At 39.2% G+C, this 21,331-nt stretch overlaps 1 protein-coding gene across 10 annotated transcripts in view; it reads right to left on the bottom strand.

Annotated features, from left to right (window-relative positions):
- SULF2 (sulfatase 2) overlaps nt 1-21,331 on the bottom strand; it is a 144,311-nt gene that overhangs the window by 53,297 nt on the left and 69,683 nt on the right. For 5 of the 10 annotated variants that reach the window (XM_061375381.1, XM_061375382.1, XM_061375380.1 and 2 more), the window contains 3 exons: nt 9,095-9,276; nt 7,167-7,414; nt 1,477-1,716 (listed from right to left, as the gene is read on the bottom strand). In XM_061375381.1, the coding sequence (XP_061231365.1) occupies nt 1,477-1,716; nt 7,167-7,341 (415 nt within the window). In that variant the 5' untranslated portion in view covers nt 7,342-7,414; nt 9,095-9,276. The other 5 variants (XM_061375376.1, XM_061375384.1, XM_061375378.1 and 2 more) reach the window with 4 other exon arrangements.

Raw genomic sequence — 21,331 nt, 5'->3', positions numbered from 1 at the left:
TTCTTACTGCTTCATAGTGGATAACTCAAGACTAACTGTAGATCAGAAATGAACACCCGCCTCCAATGATGGCAATTACCATTTAAGTTTGTATAATAACATGTCACATTTAACTACATGAATGAGGATCTCATTTACACCTGGAGACTGCTTTGTACTTGTAAAAGTACTATTACCATGTCTTCCAATAAATTTAGTTTGCAAATTAAGAGAGAAAAAATTAGGGCTGAAAGTATAATAAAGATTCACGACAATCTTGGGTCTAAATTTAAGCATTAAGTTAATGTAAGAATTTAAGACATACAAATACCAGGACACTTGCAATAGCTATGCACATTGGTAGAAATAGCAGGTGCTTGAAATATAGTCACTAAATGTAAAAATTATTACCATAAACAAACATCAGCAAATGCAGAACAAATAATCTGTGAAGAATAAGCCATTACCCTTGGTGTGGTATTCATATGATCACTGGTATCAGTGCCAGGAATGATAAATGGAGGGAAACAGCAACCAATTAATAAGGTATGTGCACTTCCCCCTATTTATTTCTTTCCAGATTAATTCATGTCTTTATTTTGGACAAACAAAACAAGGAAATTACCTATTTATTTTAAGACCAAGGTTTTGCAGCAATAACGTAAAATTCACGTGAATAGTTAGAAAGAAAATGGTGACCTTGTTACAGTTATTATTCAGGATTTATGCCAGTTTCTGGAAACCTCAAATAGCAGATATACAAAGAAAAAAGAAATCCATATACTATCAAACACAACTATCCTATAATACTATGGTGTATATACTATAAATAACTCCACTACCACCAGGTTTATGCCTCCTTATCATGAAAAAAAGGCATTAGCAAGAAAAGTGACAAAACCACTGTAATAGGCAAGGACCCAAATCTCATTTCTGGAGGATGCATGAACAAAATAGGTGTGAAATACACTATATATTTTCTGAAATCAGGACATTTGCTCCTAAGGAGCACTGCACGCAAAGGGGATCATTTGTTTCTCAGGCATACATCTGATCTTGCCCATTACTCCTCAGTCATTACCCTCAACACTTTTCTGGGAACAAATTGTCTAGAGAAACCCATCCAGCTGACAGCTCTACCCCAAAGTCCAGAATGAACAGGCCCTTCTCTTGTGTTCTTAGTTTGATTAATATATCCTGTTTATGACAAATTCAAATCACTAACTTCTTTCCATAGTATCTTGTCTGCTCTGTGCGCTTCAGGTAATTGCAGGGCATATTACCTTTGGTTTTGTGTTTTGGGGGTATTTTTTGTTTGTTTGCATTTTCATTTCCTCAAGTAAAAGTACAAGGAAGCTAAACCTACATGCAAGATGGAAGCTTTGGCACGTTGCACTGCTGCAGTCCATTAGGAGAGCAAATTAAAATACTATACACATTAGCCTCTGTACTAATTAGTCTAAGGAAGCTTTCAGATGGAGCCAGCCATTATCTTACCTGTCCTGTATCCTGTGTTGTTGAGGTACACTGCAAACGTACGTATTTCATGCTGAGCCTGCCAGGATGGAGAAGAGCAGTTCTCGTTGTTAGTGTAAGTGTTGTGGTTGTGGACATACTTCCCCGTAAGAATAGAGGAACGAGATGGGCAGCACATGGGTGTTGTAACAAAGGCATTGATGAAATGAGCACCTCCGTGTTCCATGATACGCCTTGTTTTATTCATCACTTGCATAGACCCTGGAATAACAAACCATCTCAGAATTATTTCAGTCACAGGAACTAAGAGCTCACACGTTATATCAGAGATCAGAACAAAGCGCATGTAGTAAGGGCACTGTAACCTCATAACAAACCCAAATCCAAAAAGATTATTGTCCCTCCTGTAGAGAAGTTCTCTTGTTTTAAGAAGGACCAAATACTGAAGTCCTAAGTTAAGATTTGACTCAAACCTGTTGACATAGATAACAATGCTTCTTTAATATCTCTCGCTCTAAGCTCAAGATTTACCACAATAACCCTCCGCACTACCTGTGCAACCTTTTTTGAGCCATTAGTACTGTTCCAGTAGCTGAAAGCAAGAAATAGCAGGAATGAGGCTAAGACAATGTGGCCTGAGGGTGTAATTCACTTTGTGCAGCAACCCTGACCAAGGTTTGCATGCTCAAGCATTATTTACGCCTTGGTTTCAGAAGATACCTGATGCACCACATTTTGTGCCAATTTTCTGCAAAAGGCTGAGGGTTGTAATCACAGAACCACTGAGGTTGGAAGATTATTTATCCAACAGTCTGCTCAAGCAGGGACTGAGCTGTTCTCTAAATAAAATGTTCTTTTTCCTAATGTGAGGTATTAGCAGGTATTGATTTATGCAGCCTTCACTGAACCAAAGCAAACCCCTCATAATAATTTCCATAACAGCTCACTGAGCTCTATCTATCCACTTGATCCATTTTGATAACCGTGTTATCTAAAACTCTCCAACATTTCTTAGCCCTGGTTCTGCAGAATCGTATTTTTAGATGACAGCTTGGGACAGATAACACCCTGTAGTTTATTACCATCAACTAAAAACAAGAAAGAAAGTTTAACTGGCAGGGACTTGGATGAATTGGGGTAACAGGGGCAAAAGGCTTTTTGCCAACAATTACTAAAAGCCATACTGCTGCCAAATGGCTGTTCTGTTTCCTATTTAAGAGAAGACTTTGGACAAAGACTTCTCTTTACTATAGACATCCACCTAGCTAAATCTGGATCCATATCAGAGTTCTTCCTACATGCAGAAACACCATGGATCAGAAATAAGAGACATTTAGTTTCCCTCACCTATCAGTGCCTGACAGTTAAAACTGCAACAGAGTTATACTTTATCTGTGAAGAATTTCCATTTTACAAGGAACTTATAATGGTACTTGTCCTCAGCATGACCTTGAAAAGGACAGTAAATCTTTTCATCATCAACCCTCCCTTCATGTTATGAGCTGGGCAAGCCAATGGACAATATAAAGGTATGGGCTCATGCTGGAGTAGGGTTGGGACTAACTTACCTAAGGCTGAGTTGAATTAATAGTTCAGCTTTAATCAATGCATCCTGCAACCATCTGGCATAAACTGTATGTTGTTTCTATCAATAATGGGTTTAGGTTTCTTCTAGCTCTTTAGATAGAAATATCATTATGAAATTGCAACAGTAAGTAGGTTTGATACAGGGCACATTGAAATAACCAGGAGTCAAAACCTAAAAGGAAAATAGTCTCAAGCCACATACAAAACCTGACTCTGGCACCATAAAGGAAGGCAAATTACTACTATAGGTCATGTCACCTAAAAATTGCCATGATATTAGCTCCTTTGAGATCCTTTTCTTACTTGGGCCACAGCCCATGTCTGTCATACCACTTTTTGACAAGAACCAAGGCAGGTTATTGCACTCCTCCTTCACAACTTGTCAAATATCAAAAAGAAGTTTCTCAAGAAAGCAAGATTTTTTTTTTGTTTCCATAACTATGGGATAAGTGTTAGTGCTCAAAGGCACTAACACTACAGTTAACAATTGTAACAGGCAATATACATTATGCAAACCTAAAAACTGCAGACATTTCCTCTGTGTCGTTTTATGAGCTGGCCCAAGCATAAACAGGCAGACCATAAGAATGTTTTGTCATCCCAATATTAAAATACAATTTAACAACCTCTTTAAATGACAGAGGCATCTGTGCATAAATAACAGTACATGTTAAGACTCCCCTTGGGGACAGTAACCTCCTTTAATAAAACTGCTGCAATGACAAGGCCCTATATATCAACAGTCTTTAATAGAAAAACATATGATCTAATCTGCTTCCCCAGCTTGAGGACTAACACAGAGTGACAGATCAGTGGAAGGTAAAAATCCAGCATACTCCTTTGCACAGTCTTAAATAGGCCAGCTTTAAATATTTTACACAGCATTAAACCAGCCAACCAAAACTTATTTTCTTCAGCTTGCCTCTGATACAAACACAGAATTGTGAGGAAAAAGTAGAAAATCATCTCTCTATGTCAGAAGATCAGTTATGTGTTAATCAACAACTGGAACCTCATCAAATCACCTCGAGATGGAAAATCTTCTGGGTTTTCATTAGTGGATATTCCAAGAAAAGTCATGCTTTGAAGTGTCAATATTTAATTCAGAAAATGTTCTGTTACCTAAACCCACTGATGATAGATAAAAATTATTCAGTAGTTACATGCAAAATTTCTAAGCCATTAAAAAAAAAAATCCATTGAACTACTGTGAAAATAGGAAAGTTTAATCAATGTGGTGCATTGAAGCTGCTCACGTAAAGCGAGGTCAAAACCAAGGTGGAAATCCCACTTGACACTTGTGTGGTATACATAACTTTTCTCAGTGTGTCTCCACAGCTCACTTTGGGGATAAGGCTGATATTCTGACTAATACTAATGGAGAAAATATACCAATTGTCTATGAGAAAATACTGACTTTCTCAATAGTTGTTTTTGCTTTCAGAGGTCATAATTTAGGTAAGTCTTAGGAACTCCAACTGTTGAAGGATATGTATTAAGTCCCAAGTGACTTGGTCTACTCTGAAGCACAATTTAAGAAGTGCTATCCATATGCAGATAAGTTAACTGAACTCCACAATGTTAATTAACTGTCCCATAAATCCTTCTATTTCTTTTTATCTTATCTGAACCTCATTAGATACCCTTTTCACATCTTCATTTCCCCTTTTCTATTTTCCTATTTAATTTGAATGAAGCTCTAAGGCTTCGTTCTCTATATAACTAAGAAATATCATCTTCCATGCCACTTACATAGTTTTTTCAGAGGAAGCTGTAGGAACATGCAAACTACTTCTCACTCAGGTTTTCTAACGTGGCTGAAATACTTTCCAAATAACCAAACCTTTCTCGAACTATGAGATAATGAAATAAGCTGGTTTGTTAAACCACAGAAACAAGGTAGGCAAACCTAATTAAACTGGAGGTGCTGAGTCCATCACACAGGGGACATCAGCATTATACTAACTTGGACTTAAATGGCTCTAAAGGGGGAAAGGAAAGTCTTTGTTTTTAATTAATTCTTTCTCCTCGTCAGTATATTCCTCTTCTTTACATTCTGCTTGTCAATACAACTCCCTTGATAAGACAGTCAACTGAGTGTGTGTTTCAGGAGTTCTCTGTGTTCTCATTTATCTTCCTCCATTTGTATATATTACAATTTACATTTGTTCCCCTTTGACCTGGAAATTTTGCATCCTTTTCATCAGCCGTTCATAAATCTTTTCCTTTTTCAATACAAGGCTGAGGTTTGGTTTCCCAAGTAAAACTTGTGGTTAACAGTAGTACGAATTCAAAAAAGTAGTAACAAAAAGCTGCACTCCTTTTGTGAAAGAAAGACGTTCTGGTAAACTCCACCAGCTATTGGTACATTATTAAATACATCTTAAACTGAATAAAGGAAAGGCTGTTAAGAGCACTTGAGATTGCATTGGCTTCCTTTTTGCCTCAAAAGTCAGTCACACAAGAACAATGAAAGCTAGAACACCCATCAGTTACAGAATATTTTTAGAAGCAGATGAAATCTTAGTTATGCACAGCTTTCTTTGCAACAGTTTCACAGCTTCCAAGTTTTCCTTAGCTTTTGTTCATTATTCACATTTTATTCCCATCTTTCTTAAGTGCATTAACCACAATCCCCAGAAATGGCAATTATGATTAACCTGGACAGCTCTCCAGACAAGAGAGAAGAATAAAAATTAATTCAAATAAATATTGGGCCTCCCAGAGCCATTAGAGGCAAAAGACAAATATAAAATCTCAGCTTCATCAAATTGATTTTCCTTAGATCCTAATTTGTGTGGACACATGCCCATTATGCTTGAAATTGGAAGGCATCAGATTATCAGAGAAGAGAAACTATACTGCCCAAAGGACTTAGACAATTGCATCAGAAACAAGCATGCTAGCATAAAATGGAAGACGATAAATTTTTTAGGACCACCTTCTGAGCCTGCAAGATAATGCAGTTAAGTTCTTTTGGATATGCATTATTGAAGCTGCTTTCTTTGTGATCCAAATATCCATTAGAAAAGTGACAATGACAACAACAACAAATAATTGTCTGATCCTACTAATATGAATTACATCTGTATTTGGTGGGGTTAGTGCCATAGAAGGCTTCCTCACCACCTTTGAGAAGAACATGACATCTATAATACTGCAAACATGCAGCAATACCGATAAAAGGAAAGCACCCGCAGGAATATTGCCACATTGCTGTGATTAACTTCTCAACCAGATGAGGAAGTGTATAAATTATACAAACTGATTAATTTTACTATTGTGTTCCATTTCTTCTGTGAGGTCTGTTTTCCAGTTTTTCTCAAATGTCAAAAACCTCACCAGACCACACATACACAAGCTCACATCTTTCAGATGATCCACGCTTTATACCCACTTAAAAGCATATTTCTAATGCAAAATTATTGATGTAAACTGGTTTGTGTTAATCACTTCTAAATACAGACAACTTTTAACAAATATAAGCTTGTTCAGGTAACAAACCCAGCCTCTGTCAGTTAATGCGCTATTCCAAATCATTAGGCAAAGCACATGTTTAATCTTCATCTCCTTTCTTCAACAATTAACATAGCACTGAGTAACACAGTATGAAAAGGTCTTACTAAGTGATCTTGGGCAGTAATTAACTACACATCTAAATGGACAATACCAAGAACAGTACGACTATTCTAGGTAACATTTAAGTAATTAAAATTAAAATTGTGTATGTAATGAACGTCTGCAATTACACACAAAAATATGGATAATTACATGGTGCAATAATCAGTTATGAATTTAAATCTACTGCTTTGGCATGTAGCTTCCCAGGTTAAACCTGCAATCGCCAGAAGCATAGTTTAGCTGTCTAATGAAGACAGATAGGCAGGAGTCTCATATTTCCACAGAAACAGGAAGTTTAGCATTTTAACTTGAGACTAACTTTTGCTGTCCTTAAATTGCATGTGGATGGAAAGTATTTTCTACATAAAGGTAGGTTTAAACTTTTGTTACTTGCTCTTCCTGTCATTTTTCACACTGATAAAAAATAATTCTTCTGAACAGAAGAATCTAGATTCAAGGCAAAGCAGTGCCATATATAAATTCTCTGTATGTTGGGCTCTTACCAAGTTCTACATCCTGATCATCAGTAAGCACAAGGATGATGTTTGGGCGGATGTTTCTACGGTCTCTTTGAAATCTTCCCTTCAGACGCTGATTTAACAGGAAAGCTGAACTTCCATCCAGCAGTGATAAAACAGTCATCATGAATAATCCAAGGACAATACTGTGCTGTGCCATATTGTGCTGATTTAGTGTTCTCTCTGAACAAGGTAGGTTAATGGCTTCTATTTCTTCTTTGTTTGCAGGTCTCCTATAAGGGAGAAGGAAGCAAGTGTTTATTTATACCTTGACCTCCCTGCCCCCCAGGGGAGAGAAAGTTTCTCTCCAAAGTAGTAAAAACCAATATATTTGAAATAATGTAACTCCTAACAAAAAAACCACAAACAAACCAAACATAACAACTGAACCTTTTTCTATGGTGTCAGCTAGAAGCAGAAACTTGAAAAATTCACATTTCATGAACTGGTACCAACAAAGTTTCACCCAGTGCTCAAATTTGGCAGCAAGTTCAAGGATTTAGCAGGGTATCAAACCCTTACATTTGCTTTGATTCATGTAAAAGGCAACCTGCTTCCTTAAAGTTCTGGGATGTTTTGAGATGACATTTTTGTTTACTGCACCAAAAATGCAGATGTTGAAGAAAAAACCCAAACATGTGTCTCCTTATTGCCAGGACTATGGCAAAATTCACCGAATTAACAACACATTCGCAAATTCATAGAGGACCCTCAGACAGATGACTTGTTATACACTGATTTATCTTACAAATTTCATTACAGAGCAGAGCTGCCCAGAACTTGGAACTATGGTACAATGCTGTTTGAAGTCTAGTGTAGCTTTGATGTTTGTGTGATATCCCTTCAGCATTTCTGATGGTTTCCAAGATTTTTTCTTTTTTTAATATCATTATTATTAATGAGCACATTTGAAGGCCCATTACTGAAAATGTTTGGGAATGGAACACCAAAGTGATTTGCAGCTCCTGTGACTTCTCTCCATCATAAAACACAATGCACCAGAATTAACCTGTTTGCAGAACAGAGCATGTCTAAGTGGTACTGCTCCTGTTGATGAGCCAGTTAAAAATCCTTCACAATTCTTACACAGAGAGTCCAAAAATACATAGGTGTGCTGCAGAATTTTGAAAATCATTGTTTTGCTCAATGCTCCTCTGGTATGAAGGGATTTTCTCTTGCTTTTGGAAGTCAAAACAACAGTATGAAACTGTATTGAAAATATCAAGTACTAATTATTTCATCAGATCCAGCGATCAATGAGTCAGTTTTTGATGAATTCCCTGCTTGCTGCCTGCCTTTTCCTGGACTGGTGCCAATGATCTCTTGTAATGCATTGAAAAAAAAAATCAATTAAAAATAACACAAGGGAAAGTATCTGCTTTTTGTAAAGACCAGAAATGCCTGACTAGAAAGAACCCAGCACAGAGCATTTTACCCAAAGAAATACATTGGCCACCCTGCCCCTAAAGCCACTTGGGAAAACACTTTTTCTTCCAGCAAATTATTTCATTGCCACATTATTACTTGATCCCTGCCAGCATCTGTTCTTTGAGATAAACTTTGATTAAGGAAGTTCTCATGCAACAGCAAAACCACTGGTCTGAAAAATTGTACTCTGCTTCTATGCTTATTTAACAAATGCATATTGAATTTTCATGTAAGTCAACAGATATGTAGCTATAGCATGATGCAATATTTATTAAGGCTGTTTTCCAAAAACATATACTAAGATGGTTTTAAGGAAATGAAAAATCCTTATTCCTTACTAGTCTGTCCAGCGAGTTTCACAGGCAGGTAAAATCAACTTTTTCCATAGAAACTAAACATTGATTTAAAATATCCTAACACTTGTTCTAATGGATAAGGAAAGAGAAAAGCCCAGATTCCTAAGTTTACAGCCAGAGCTTTAGTACCTCTGTGGCTGCTCAGAAATGTGCCAGGCTGTAGCAGAAGGAACACCGACAAGTCCTATCAATTTTCATTCCTTGTACTCAGAATTCCATCTGCAGCAGCACAACTGGGAAGAATCATGTCAAACTCAATGTGTTGCTACTGTCCAGAGTAGTCAAAAGCAGCTTGAAAGGCAAACCTGGATCTGTTTCAAAAGGGAAGAGGGGAAAAAAAATAAGAGTTAGTTTAGCAGGCCCATATTCCTGGACACCAGCTTTTGGGGAGAGAGGGTAGAGAAATGACTTCTGCTTTTCAGCAATTACTCCACGTGTACTTCTGTTAAAAAAAAAACAATAAAATAAAGTGACAACACATGTTTTCATCACACACAAACCTTTCCCTGAAGTTCTAAAAACTAGTGTGAGTTTTTCTGCTCTACACTAGCCAATAACTTCTTGGAATACTAGCATTTGCTGACTTTTTTTGCAGCACTTAAGGCCTCACATTCTTGTACCTGCTCATAACTACATTCACTGTATTGTGCATCCGACAGCCTTCCTTGCATTTTTCTCACTTCTTTTAAACAAATGCATGGCAGTAACCTCATGACCTCATTGCCTCTCTCCCTTTGCCTGTCTTTTCCTCACAGTTTATTGCCTGTCCCTCCCTCTATTGTCACTAAAAATAGAAGTTGTCGCCAGCTCAGAAAGCTGCTTCTCTACCTATAAAATACCCAACGCATTTGGGGATGCGCATAAACTGCTCTTCCACAGCTATTTTATCCACATTTATATCTTTATGGTTTAAAACAGTTATCTCTGAGAGGGTACTGCGAGTGGAGGAGAGAATTTCCTGTCAAGTACAACAGGCAACTTCTCCTGAACCTGTTATCTCCTTCTCACCCCCCTCCTCGATGAAGATTTTTCAACTACTCTGATGTGTTATGTTCCTATTATTATCAGCGTAAGTACTGCTGGGAACCAACTCAAAGTATGTAATTATGTGCAAAACTCATACCAATAACTAGGTAAGAAAATTAAAGCAATTTTAGAAAATAACCTGTTTCTTGAAGTATGCATTCATAAAACAGACATGCCACAACTAACAGCATATATGCAATAAAATCTAAAAGCCAGCTTTAAACAGCTCTTAGAATAGCAACAGAAGAGGCTCTCGCCTGGATTGCCAGTGGTCAAATATAGATTGATTTTTTTAACCCCTAGTCTTCAGTGAACTTCAGGGGAGAAATACGACAAAGTCTCTATCACAATTCTTTCTCCATTTCTGTCAACAAGTTTAAGCTGCAACTCATAGATAAGACCAGAAGAGTTCCATAGCAGTGCCCCAATCTGCCTTCACATTTAATATAGCACCCTCTCCAATGATGCATTTTGATCTGAGTGGTACAGATGGTCTACTGCTTTCTATGCCTCTGCAGGCCAACCTCCAGTATTAAAGATGCTTAATCTGGAGTGGCTCCCATGAGAATTAGGTATGCCTCTTATTTTCTCCCAGATTACACATATGAGCTTGACAAGCCTACTCACTCCCAGTTTATATGCAAGCAAATGCTATCGGTAATTTATGAAGTGCTCTTCAGCTGGGGCACCTAACTCAGCTTGATTAAGCCTGTGCAAGCTTCTAGCAGTCTGCTTTAGACAAAGGTGTCCCTGTCCCTGCCTATGGCAGGGGTGTTGGAACTTTGGTGATCTTAAGGTCCTTTCCAAGCCTAACTATTCTATGATTCTAAGTCTGCATCTCTTATTTTCTAGGGTTTACAGTGGAGTTTAACAAGTCCCTGACTCCCTCCATAGCCTCAATTAGATACAGCTGCCTCTTTTTCTTCATAACTCTTGCTAGAATGGGGAATGAGAATAAAGCCAAACTTAATTCTCCTGTGCGGCAACACAGAACATTACACTAAGTCACATTACAAATGTTGAAGAAATAAAGCCAGACCTCAGTACATTTATTCTATTTATAAAAGAAAGGAGCCAAACTCTGTTCCTAAGTAGCATTCACCCCAAAGAAAGACTTATTTTTAATGCTGCCCTCTAATGCCAGTTCTACAGCACCAGAGGCAGGGATACACAGGGATGACCAGTGTCAGTTCTACCCCAGATGACATTTTTAACATGCTATTGATCCGTACTGCCTGGCACAGGTGCAGTAGGTACGGCATGCAACACTAGTAACAGACAGTACAGTATACACTGGCATTCCCGATCTTTAATGTCTGTCCAAGCACAACTATCCCATGCATGAGTGCAGTGCAACTTCACTGAAGTCAAATAATTAAGTTATTCCAATGTAATCAAGAATAACACCTGACTCTTCCTGGAGCAGAAAAGGAACAAATCAATTCCTGTATCAAATAATAAATTAATTAATTAATCCCACTTTGAGGTTACCTCTGGAGAGCTGCTTCTGATCCTGCTTCTATTAACTGATTATTTTTTTTCAAACAAGTCTACTGCAAAGCACTGGTACCAAATTGTGATGGCAAGTTCAGCTCACACAGCAGCTACCACAGAGTAGGGGCAGCAGCATATAAGCCACATGCTGGAACTGCACAGGAAGGGAAAACTGATGAGCAAGAAGCAACACACACCTGCTCTACATAGGGCTGGAGCCACTACCAGGTGTATCGTATAAGCAGACTTAGGTGTGCCATTTGTCCAATGTTTAAATTTATTGAAAGACACTGTGCTGGAGCCATTCCCTAGCAACCAACCCAATTAAAACCATTTTGCCAGTTAAATGGATTCAGCAGTGCTGCTGTTCTTTTAACTCTTGAGTCACTTCTACACATCCAGGTCTGGTTATGAGAAGTCCTTTTTCACTGATCATTTGAAACTATTATATTGTTGCTCATAAAAGATAAACAGTTGTATATATGGATTGGGAAGAACTGTTTGCAATCAAACAAGGTTCTCTAGGGAATCCTGCTATCAACATTACTGCTGTAATCTAACAACATACTGTGTTTTCTCATAGCTTTATACTTTGGGGTGGTTTCCCCTGAGAAAGTAAAAAATTGAAGAGAAAAGACAAAATCAAATCCCCAGGGCTAACTGTGCCTCTCAAATATTACAGTCGTGCTGATTTACCAACAGAAACTACAGCTAAACTGTTTTTATTTGCAAATATCTACAATCTTTCATAGCTATTTGGAAGCTCCAGAACAGAGCTTCCAGGACTTGCTACAGCACTAAATTACTATTCAGACATGTTCTTCTGACTCGCTTTCCTTATGCTGGTGAACTCTACACCAAAGCTAAATATTTATCACCAGGGAGCTTACTTGCATTACAGAATCTTTTCCCTATTCTACAACTTTATTTTAAATACAACGGAATAATAACTTACTTACAAGTTTCTACAGCATTTGATATTTTTAAAGGTGTTTTAAACAGTACAATATACTTTCCACAAAGCCACAGTATTCTTTCTGTTCACTCCTTGCATCTTATCATTAAAGCTTCCCAGTACACACACTCCTCAGACAGGTTAAACTGCTATGTGGATCCCCCAAATCCACAATAATAAAACACACTTTTCTGCACCACAAGAAATGATAATCCAATAACTGGAAAGAGATTAGGAATTATTTCCCTATTATACTTATTATCTTCACTTACTTACGAATCATAAAGATAGACAATCTCTGCCTTTAAAGATAATTATGTTAACTTGTATTAAGTACAGTAATAACAACAGACTTTCACTTGTGAAAATACCAGAAGGGAATGAATGTAAGTGTTTTAAGACAGAAAAAGTAGGAGACAACAGTTACAGTGCACAAATACATCCTACCAAGTAGACAAAATTATTTATAACCGCATACAGGAAAAAAACAACCCAACCATGCTATGCATATACATACGCAAGCACATACAGTCAGTGCCCACATCACCCGGACACACGCGGGTATTTGCTAAATGGGAAGCTAAGTGCCAGGGCATCAGTTGCCTTTGGAAACTCTTTTTCCACACAGGCTGCCTCTCACCGAGCACGGGGATGCACCAGTAAGAGGGCAGCGGGCAGAGGCCCCGTCAGCACCCGCAGCCGGGGCCATACCCTGGTCCTCTCGCGGGGGTACCCATTACCGGCCGGTCAGGATCTCTCGCCCCGCCGCGGGCAGCAGCCTTAGGGCCGGGTGGGCCGAGGGACTCCGGCTGCACCAGACAGGGGTGCCCGGGGCCGCAGCGATCCCGACGGTACCCGGCCACTCTCACCCGTCTCACAGCCCCAAGCCCTCTTTCTCGTCACACCTCGCTCAACTTCCAGCCCCGCCCGTTACCTATGCAGCAGGAGCGCGGCCAGATCCGCTCGCTGCCTGCTTGCTGCATCAGCCCCTCGGCCCAAGCTCCCCGCTCCGGCAGCCCGGCGGCAGGGCACCGCCGCTCCGGGCTCCCGCCGCTCGCTCTAGCGCTCACTGCGCGGACAGCACCGCCGCCTACTCACCGCGGAGCCGCGCTACGGCCGCAGCCCCACCGCTCGCCTGCGGAGCCGGGCGCTCAGCGCGACGGCGAAGCGCATCCTCCAGCCGTGGCGCCGGGCAACGGCCGAAGCCCGTTTTCCCGTTGAGAGCAAGCGCTCGGGCGGGTGCTGTCTCCGCCTCTTCTTCCTCCTCTCCCTGCTTCTCCTTTTCCCGTTTAAAAAGTTCATTTACCTCGAGGATCCTCCTCCCAGGGTTGACGCAATGCCCCCGCGGAGGGTAGGGAGGAACCCGCTCCACCAGCCGGAGTCCGGCGGCAGCACCGCAGGGGCGCAGCTCCGCACTCCGTAGCGCACGGGAGAAATGGGGCGGCCAGAGCCAGCCCCCCCCCCCAGCTGCCGCCGGGTGCTCAAAGCCTTTGTAAGCCAAGAGGTCAGTCCCTTGACGGGAACTGCACCCTGACACCTGTGGAAGGACAGACGAGGGTTTCTTAGTGTGTTGGAAACACAAACCGCACTTGCAGTGGTGCGGTTGAAATTAAACGGCCCCATCTGCATCAGGAACTACCTCCTCGCGGGAGGTTGCATTCTACTCCTAGAACTTAAGTGTTTGGATAAATATATAATATGTCTTCAGTGGATTCCTTAAGGACATTTAAAATACCTATGTTTCAACTATACTGGTACACTAATATGTAAAATATATGAGTATACCATTTTCTTTTAGCTTTTTTCTTTTTTTAGGCCCAGGTAAGCTGTGGCTCCCCATCCCTGGCAGTGTTTAAGGACAGGTGGGATGGGACTTGGAGCAACCTGGTCTAGTGAAAGGCATCCCTGCCCATGGCAGGGGAGTGGAACCAGAAGAGCGGAACCAGAAGAGCTTTAAGGTACCTTCCAAATCAAACCATTCTGTGATTCTATGATAGTGTCACACGTGCAACACAAGTTATCTCAGAACTTCCCAACCCTTGTTATTACATCTAATGCCAAATTATCCATGGAGGAGGCCATAAATCACAAATGCCACCGGATCTTTAAGATTTTACTTTGAATTTGTGTCTTTAAAGTATGCATTAGAAAAGAAGCTGAAAATTAAAAAGACCTTTAAGCCACTATTTTTATCACAAAAAGATGCTACAGTGAAAATGGTTTTTTGTGGTTGAAGATGGGCAGGATAAAGCTTTCCTGTGCAAGACCAACAATCAATGGAAGAGGAGGAATAAGAAACAGATTAGAGAAAGAAGATTCTATCTTTTCCCTGCCCAAGTCAAAACACACACTTGCACAGCTGTAGAACAGCAAGGAAATTGGATGGTTCTTGAAAATGCTGCAGGAAAATTATTACCTACAGTTTTAAGGGAAAAAAGGCAGAGTAGAAGAGACTTACAGAAAGAACTATAGAGGTCTAGCAGTAAATATTTTGAATGAATACCACCAGTGAAACCCTTTCTGTCGTACAACTAGGTCCACACTAGGGGCTGCAACAGTCCAACTGTATTGGAATAAACAAACAGCTCCCTAACAGGGAGTCACACCAACACAGAATGTGTGTGTTAAACAGGAGCTCTATCTTGCTAACATGCTGATTAAATTGTTATATTGCTTTCTGAGATAACGTTTGACCTTTTACTATCAACTTCCATCTTACAATAAAACAATTTACAGACAATTAGTTTTTACAACACACCTGTGAGCTGCATTGCTCTGATTCTGCACATTTAGGGCATGAATTAGCATTGGAGAAGGCAGCTGGGTCACCCAGAGCGAAGCAGACTTTGGGCAGCAAGACCAGAAACAGAACCAGGAATGCAGCCATCCCACAGACCAACACCTTGCATCGGCAACACTCTACCAACAAACTCTAAAGGCACTGCAAACAGCAACCACCAAGCCAAAAGAAAATACTAAGTTTGCAATGCAGAGGTCAGCATTTTAAATTGGAAAACAAAATGGACCAGCTCCTTGTTTAAAACATCATTTTTCTAGAGCACTGGAAATGGGATTTTCCATTCTAAGAAACTCATGACCTCAGAGACAGCTGTTATGAATAGCTTGTGAATTTTCATTAATATAAACTACAAGCCACAAAGATACTAAAACCTGTATTACTGACATTAGTATTTCAATCCAAATTTGATTTTAACATCACTGGAAAATCTGTCACACTCGATGGCTCATTCCAACAAAAGGGTGTATTCACCTCACAGTGAGTGCATGTAATTTCCATTAATGTTAATGGGAGTTATGCAAGTGCATTAAGAGGATAATATACCCCCTGGTATGAGACAACCCTGCAAAGTGAAAGGTGCTTCCTCTTCAAGAGAATGGGGTTTCCATCTCATGCATTTCAAAAGAACTTGTTCTGGCACTGTTACAAAACAGTAGGGATAACAACTATTATGCATACTTGGCGAATGGTTTCCAAAGTTAAAGCAGTTTGGCGATTTCAGCTAGTTTTCCTATTGCCAAAAATTCAAGGGATATAGACATATTTAAAACACTGTGGTTTATTTGAAGTCTAGTGCAATAAAATAATGTGAAATTACTGGTAAAACAAGGTCTGAAAGCCTGCTGGTGCAATGGGGAAGGAACTTTTTAGGTATCTACTTTCTAAATAAAGCAAACCTTTCATTCACTATCTAGGAAAGGATTCCATTGATATATATGGACCATCACAACTGGTCAGGAGTGCAGATGATAAACCAAAAAAGCAAGATCCTTCCCTTTCACTCCCACACCAGAGCTTTTTCACTGTTCAGATCTCTCTCACAGTATGCACTGAACAGCTTGGAGTTATTTTACTGAGCCTCAAATAACAAATGTTGCCTTTTATCCAAGTAATTTGTTTTAAAAAAATAATCCCAGGCACTACCTGTTAAAATTAGGAGAAATGGACATGCAGGCATTTCTTTAAATATCATCACACATTGATCTGCACTGTTAGTTAGGCCTCCAAATCCCTCCAACAATTTAATCTACAGTTTCTCTGTCCACCTTACTTTCAAGTTAGTGCAACACAGAAAAAGATATGACCAGTGTGTGTGGGACTGCTAAATACACCACGCACTGGCATGTAAAGGGGAAGCACTTAGATCCAGCTGGCAGACGGTGGGGATCCACACTAGTATCTCTGAATCAGTCCTGAGACACAAGTTAAAGGTGTGACAAGCAGTCATGGGGAATGTCCTCCAGAACAGAGCCCAAGAGGAGCAGCAGCACCTCAGCCTACAGAGAAGGAAATTCTGAGAAAGGAGAACACAGAGAGAGTCCAAAGTCACTAAAAAAACACCCCCAAAATAGGCAACCCACTGTGTAACTCATGTCTTTAACACTGTTGCCAGATATGTTGTGCTTTCAGAGCTCAAACATTGTTCTCATATTACACAAAACAAAGAAGGGCTGGCTTTCACATTTTTACATACTCTGCTCAATGCCTTCCAATTCTTCTTACGACTTGCTAATCTTTATCTTCATAGCAACTCATAAAATGTAAACCTCTCAAACCACAAGTCACTTTGATTTCTCCTCTTCCATAATTTTTCATGTATACACACATGCTCTGAGCCCTCTTAAAGACCTAGAAATAAAGCCAGCAACAGAATGTAAGTCTTACCTCCCTTGCTTTCCCTCAGTGTCATATATTACACTTACCAGTCCAGAGTTACACTGGACTGATTACACTGGTCAGAGCCCTCATAGCAGTACAGAGTTTAATGTTTTACTTCTTTGAACAACTCCATTTCAGTTGCATAAAATGTATAAATAAATGCTGCTTCACCAACAAACCTAAATGCTATTAGGAAGGCATCAACAGCACGCTCCACACTGTGACCCCTCACATTGTATGTGTTTTATATCGCAGGCTCCAGCTCAATAGGATTTTGAAGACTATTGCTCTGCTCTTCAAGTTGCGCTGCACTTTCTATAAATGTGTAATCACATTATGGGGGAAAAATGGTTTATATGTTTTGAGGTACTATGAGAATGGAAAAGGTGAACACAGCCAAGAAAAGCAAAGGAGAAGGGAATATTTCACCTCGGCTGCTTCATCTCAATACTAAGCAAAGAATTGCATTACACTCTTCTACGTGACCATAAAGCTTAAGTATGGTATACTGTATGAATTTAGTTACAACTATGAGTTTACAATGTGTCAAGACAATATAATTCTAGTCTAAGATTAATCAGATGAATTTCAATCATAACTCGCAATAGTGGATGCAAGTTGCTTATCGAAATGTTGACACAGCAAAGATGACAGGGAAGTTACAACAGTAATAGAAGTAACACCCAGTGCACTGGTAAAAGTGATAGCTTATCTATTTGGACAGCAAACTCAAGACAAATGTTTCCTGGAAAGCCAAAAAGAAATTCATAAGAAAACAGTCTCAGAATGATCCTGAAATTCACATACAAAATTAATATGTGCTCTGAGCACTAACAGTATTATAAAGCTCCAAGATGCATCTGAAGATCTACACAGAGGATATAAATCCAATGAACCATTATTAGTCACAGCCCATATAAAGAGAACAGCAATGAGAAAAAGCAGGGCTCCTTTTCCCCCATTTATGAATTACCCATAGAATAGCTGCTTGTAAGTCAGCCATGATTTAATATTTTATTTCAATAAGGACTTTTTTTTCTTATAAAGAATTCAGATTTTTTTTTGTACATCCTGATCTAATTTTCCCTCGTAGGCTTTCAACACACTGTAGTAGGGTGCTCAGGCTACCTTCTGTTTGGATACATGCATGTTGAAAAATGTACGGATATGGAGCACTGAGACAATAATCAACAAACGTTATTAACTAACGATTAGCTGCATCTCTGCATAAGTTGGTATGTGATGCCAAATGTGAGCTCACTTTCACTAAAACTTCTCTTAGAGAAGTCAGTAGCCATTGCCCTTAAGTAAAAAACACAACTAGCATTGGAATTAAGAATATAGTAAAGTATGTAATGATAAAAAAAACCCTGTGCCTATCTCAAACATACTATGCTCTGATTTGAAAGTATTATAAGTGAAAAATGTATAATCAACTGATAGAGAACGGAGAGAGTAGCAGGCTTCACTGTAATGTAACACTACAATGCCTGTTCTTTAATGCAGCCCATGTGATTTAATGTTAGTCAAGGATCTAGCTACATGACCACACTATCTCCATCTGTCTCCAGTAAAGCATTCCTGGCACCCGAGCAGTCACCTTCATGTCCTGCCTCTGAACAGCTCCAAATTGGAGCAGGTATCCAGTGTATGTTATGAACTCTTTGCCATATGAAGAGTTTGGTCTGTGGTTTTTATGTTCAGGTGAATCTGCTGAACCTACAGCAGAAGTACCTTCACTTACAAAGACATTCTGCAGGCACAAAGTCCAAAGGGATGCAGTTGGACTTCACCTCCATTAGAAAAGCTACAGTTTACTGTTTACTTATTCTGCTTTTCATAGGTCTTCTAACTATTACTATTCAGTTCTCCCTCACTACCTCAAATATTTCTAATAATAAAATAGATACCTGGTATGACTGAATATTTATATACTCTGACCTGGACTTCAAATGCACAATTCTAAGAAATACAACAGCAAATTACACAATTGCTAGCATTTCACACATAAAATTATTTTCCTGTTTAGTTGCCTCAATTGCACAGGGGATGCAACGCTTATAGTGGGTTGTGATACCTGTTATTAGATCAACTGCTACACACAGGAAGGAGCAGATGCACCCTCAGGAATATCAAGCACTTCCTCAGGTCTGTAATATAAGCAGCAACCTCCAAAGCTAAGACGCTCTGAGTTTAACTAATGTGTTAATCAAGCCATTGGAAAGAGGAGCAGCTCTTATCTCTGACACAGGAAGGCTTGCTAACAAAGAAAGAAGAGACACAGCTTGGTCTATTAAAACAAAGAACTAATCAATCTCCTGGAAAATGTAGACTTATTACTGAGGTGGGGATATAGGAGAAATCAGAAGAGAGGTTAAGAAAACTGTAATACCTATAAAGCCAGTATCCCTAACAAGTCCATCACTTTTACCTTTTAACAGTCATGAATTTTAACATTGTAGCTTATCTTTTGAAGGTGCTTCGTAGATGTCCCTTGAGGGTCAGGACTGATTCATTCTTCAGAGAGAAGGTGGTTACTTTATGAGACATGTTCACCTACCAATCATTGGCATGGCTCACGTATTGATCATCTGCAAGGACCTTAGGGGTTTCTTGACTCAGTTTCTGTAAGGTCATTTGGTTACACAGGTTATTTCCTCCAGGGACTACAGAGATATATCGACAAGTAGAGATGCAGTTTGATAGGGCTGTGGTAGCTTCAGTACTCTCAGGACAGGGAATGTACAGTCCTTTGAAAGATTTAATGCATATATTATGAGTTCTTAAAATATAAATTATTATACTTTGAAAAGGTTGCTTTTTAATTAAAAAGATTTTTCTTTTTTTGCCTAGGTTTCAAGGGCAGAGATTACTTATATAATGTCTAAAGGACACTAAAGCCATCCAAATGCTTTCTGGTTAATCTGAGAAAAATACTGAAACAGAAATGTGTCCCACCCTTACTGAAGAATGCTTTCATTTCCACTAAACTAAAATAGAGTTGAATCTACATGTGAGTTTTAACATCATTCCCCTTCCTTCAGAGTTTACAATCTCCTATAAGGAAGTGACAATTAAGGTTCCTGCATGCAAGAAAACCTAGGTCATGACTGCTATCATAGGATAGTATTTATAGTATTAACAGCCACTGACCCAGTGATAACTGAAATATGCCTTGAAACCCTCTTTCTTCCTCATCTCATTTTTGTGTTTAATACATTTGCATAAATAGATCTGATTTTTCTTCATCTTTCAAAACTTCAAGTGATTAGAGTTGTCTAAAGCACTAAAAATAAGTCTTCAGCTACTGTCTGTGTTCAGAGTCCTGTGCAATTAGATTCTTCTGTCATACTTTACATAAGCTAAAAGACTCCAGTTCTGTAATCTGACTAGCATCCTGGGCTTCTACCTGATTGTTTTAGTTTCAACCTTTTATTTTCTAACACATAAGTACCCACTTCAGGTGATTTATTTCTATGCTTTCTTCATGTGTACAGCATATTACAAGGTCCAACTGAGCTCCTTTGCTACTCAATACCATCACTTTGAGTTATTATTTGTAATTGTAATGTCTCATTTGAGAAAATACTTAGCTCTATGTCATTTTCTTTCAATTCACAAGCACTATCCTCTCTATTTGCCATTTATAAACCCTCTAACTCATCATCATTGTAGGAGCATCTCTACAGCTATATTTGGAAGAACAAACTGAGCTGGATTGGTGCCTCTAAAAGTAATTTTTATTATTTATTTATTTATAAACATTACAGCTGCCCTTTCTGGTTTAGAATACATCATTACTTCTGATTTCAGTCATTCCTTGAAAATTATATTTGATCCTGAACTCAGAGAGAATTTGATTACTAACTTGAGTAGACGCACAGTCTGTATTTCTATCACTGCAAAGCTTCTGCATTACCAGTGAGCAACAAATTACCGGTCAGATATCTTACATGCAGTAAGTCTTATTTACACACCTCAAATGGAGTGAATTGATTTTTCAGAAGTGGCTACCACCCACAGCACACAGTTCTCAAAATTTATGTAGCTTTCCTCAGGTCCTGAAACTGTATCTGAACACTTGACATTTGGCAATGTAACCTTTGGGTTTGTACTTCAGTTACGTTATTTGTGTGCATCATCACTCTCCTGCTTGACTACAGCAATAACTCTGGAGAAGTTTGCTCCTCCCAAAGTAGAACAGAAATCAACT

Source organism: Neopsephotus bourkii, unplaced genomic scaffold (assembly GCF_033783945.1).
Source record: "Neopsephotus bourkii isolate Nb327-2 ecotype Australia unplaced genomic scaffold, CSIRO-AGI_Nbou_v1 NB_1663, whole genome shotgun sequence".
NCBI lineage: Eukaryota > Metazoa > Chordata > Aves > Psittaciformes > Psittacidae > Neopsephotus > Neopsephotus bourkii.
Note: the sequence above shows the minus strand (reverse complement) of the source record. Positions and strands in the feature narration are given on the sequence as shown.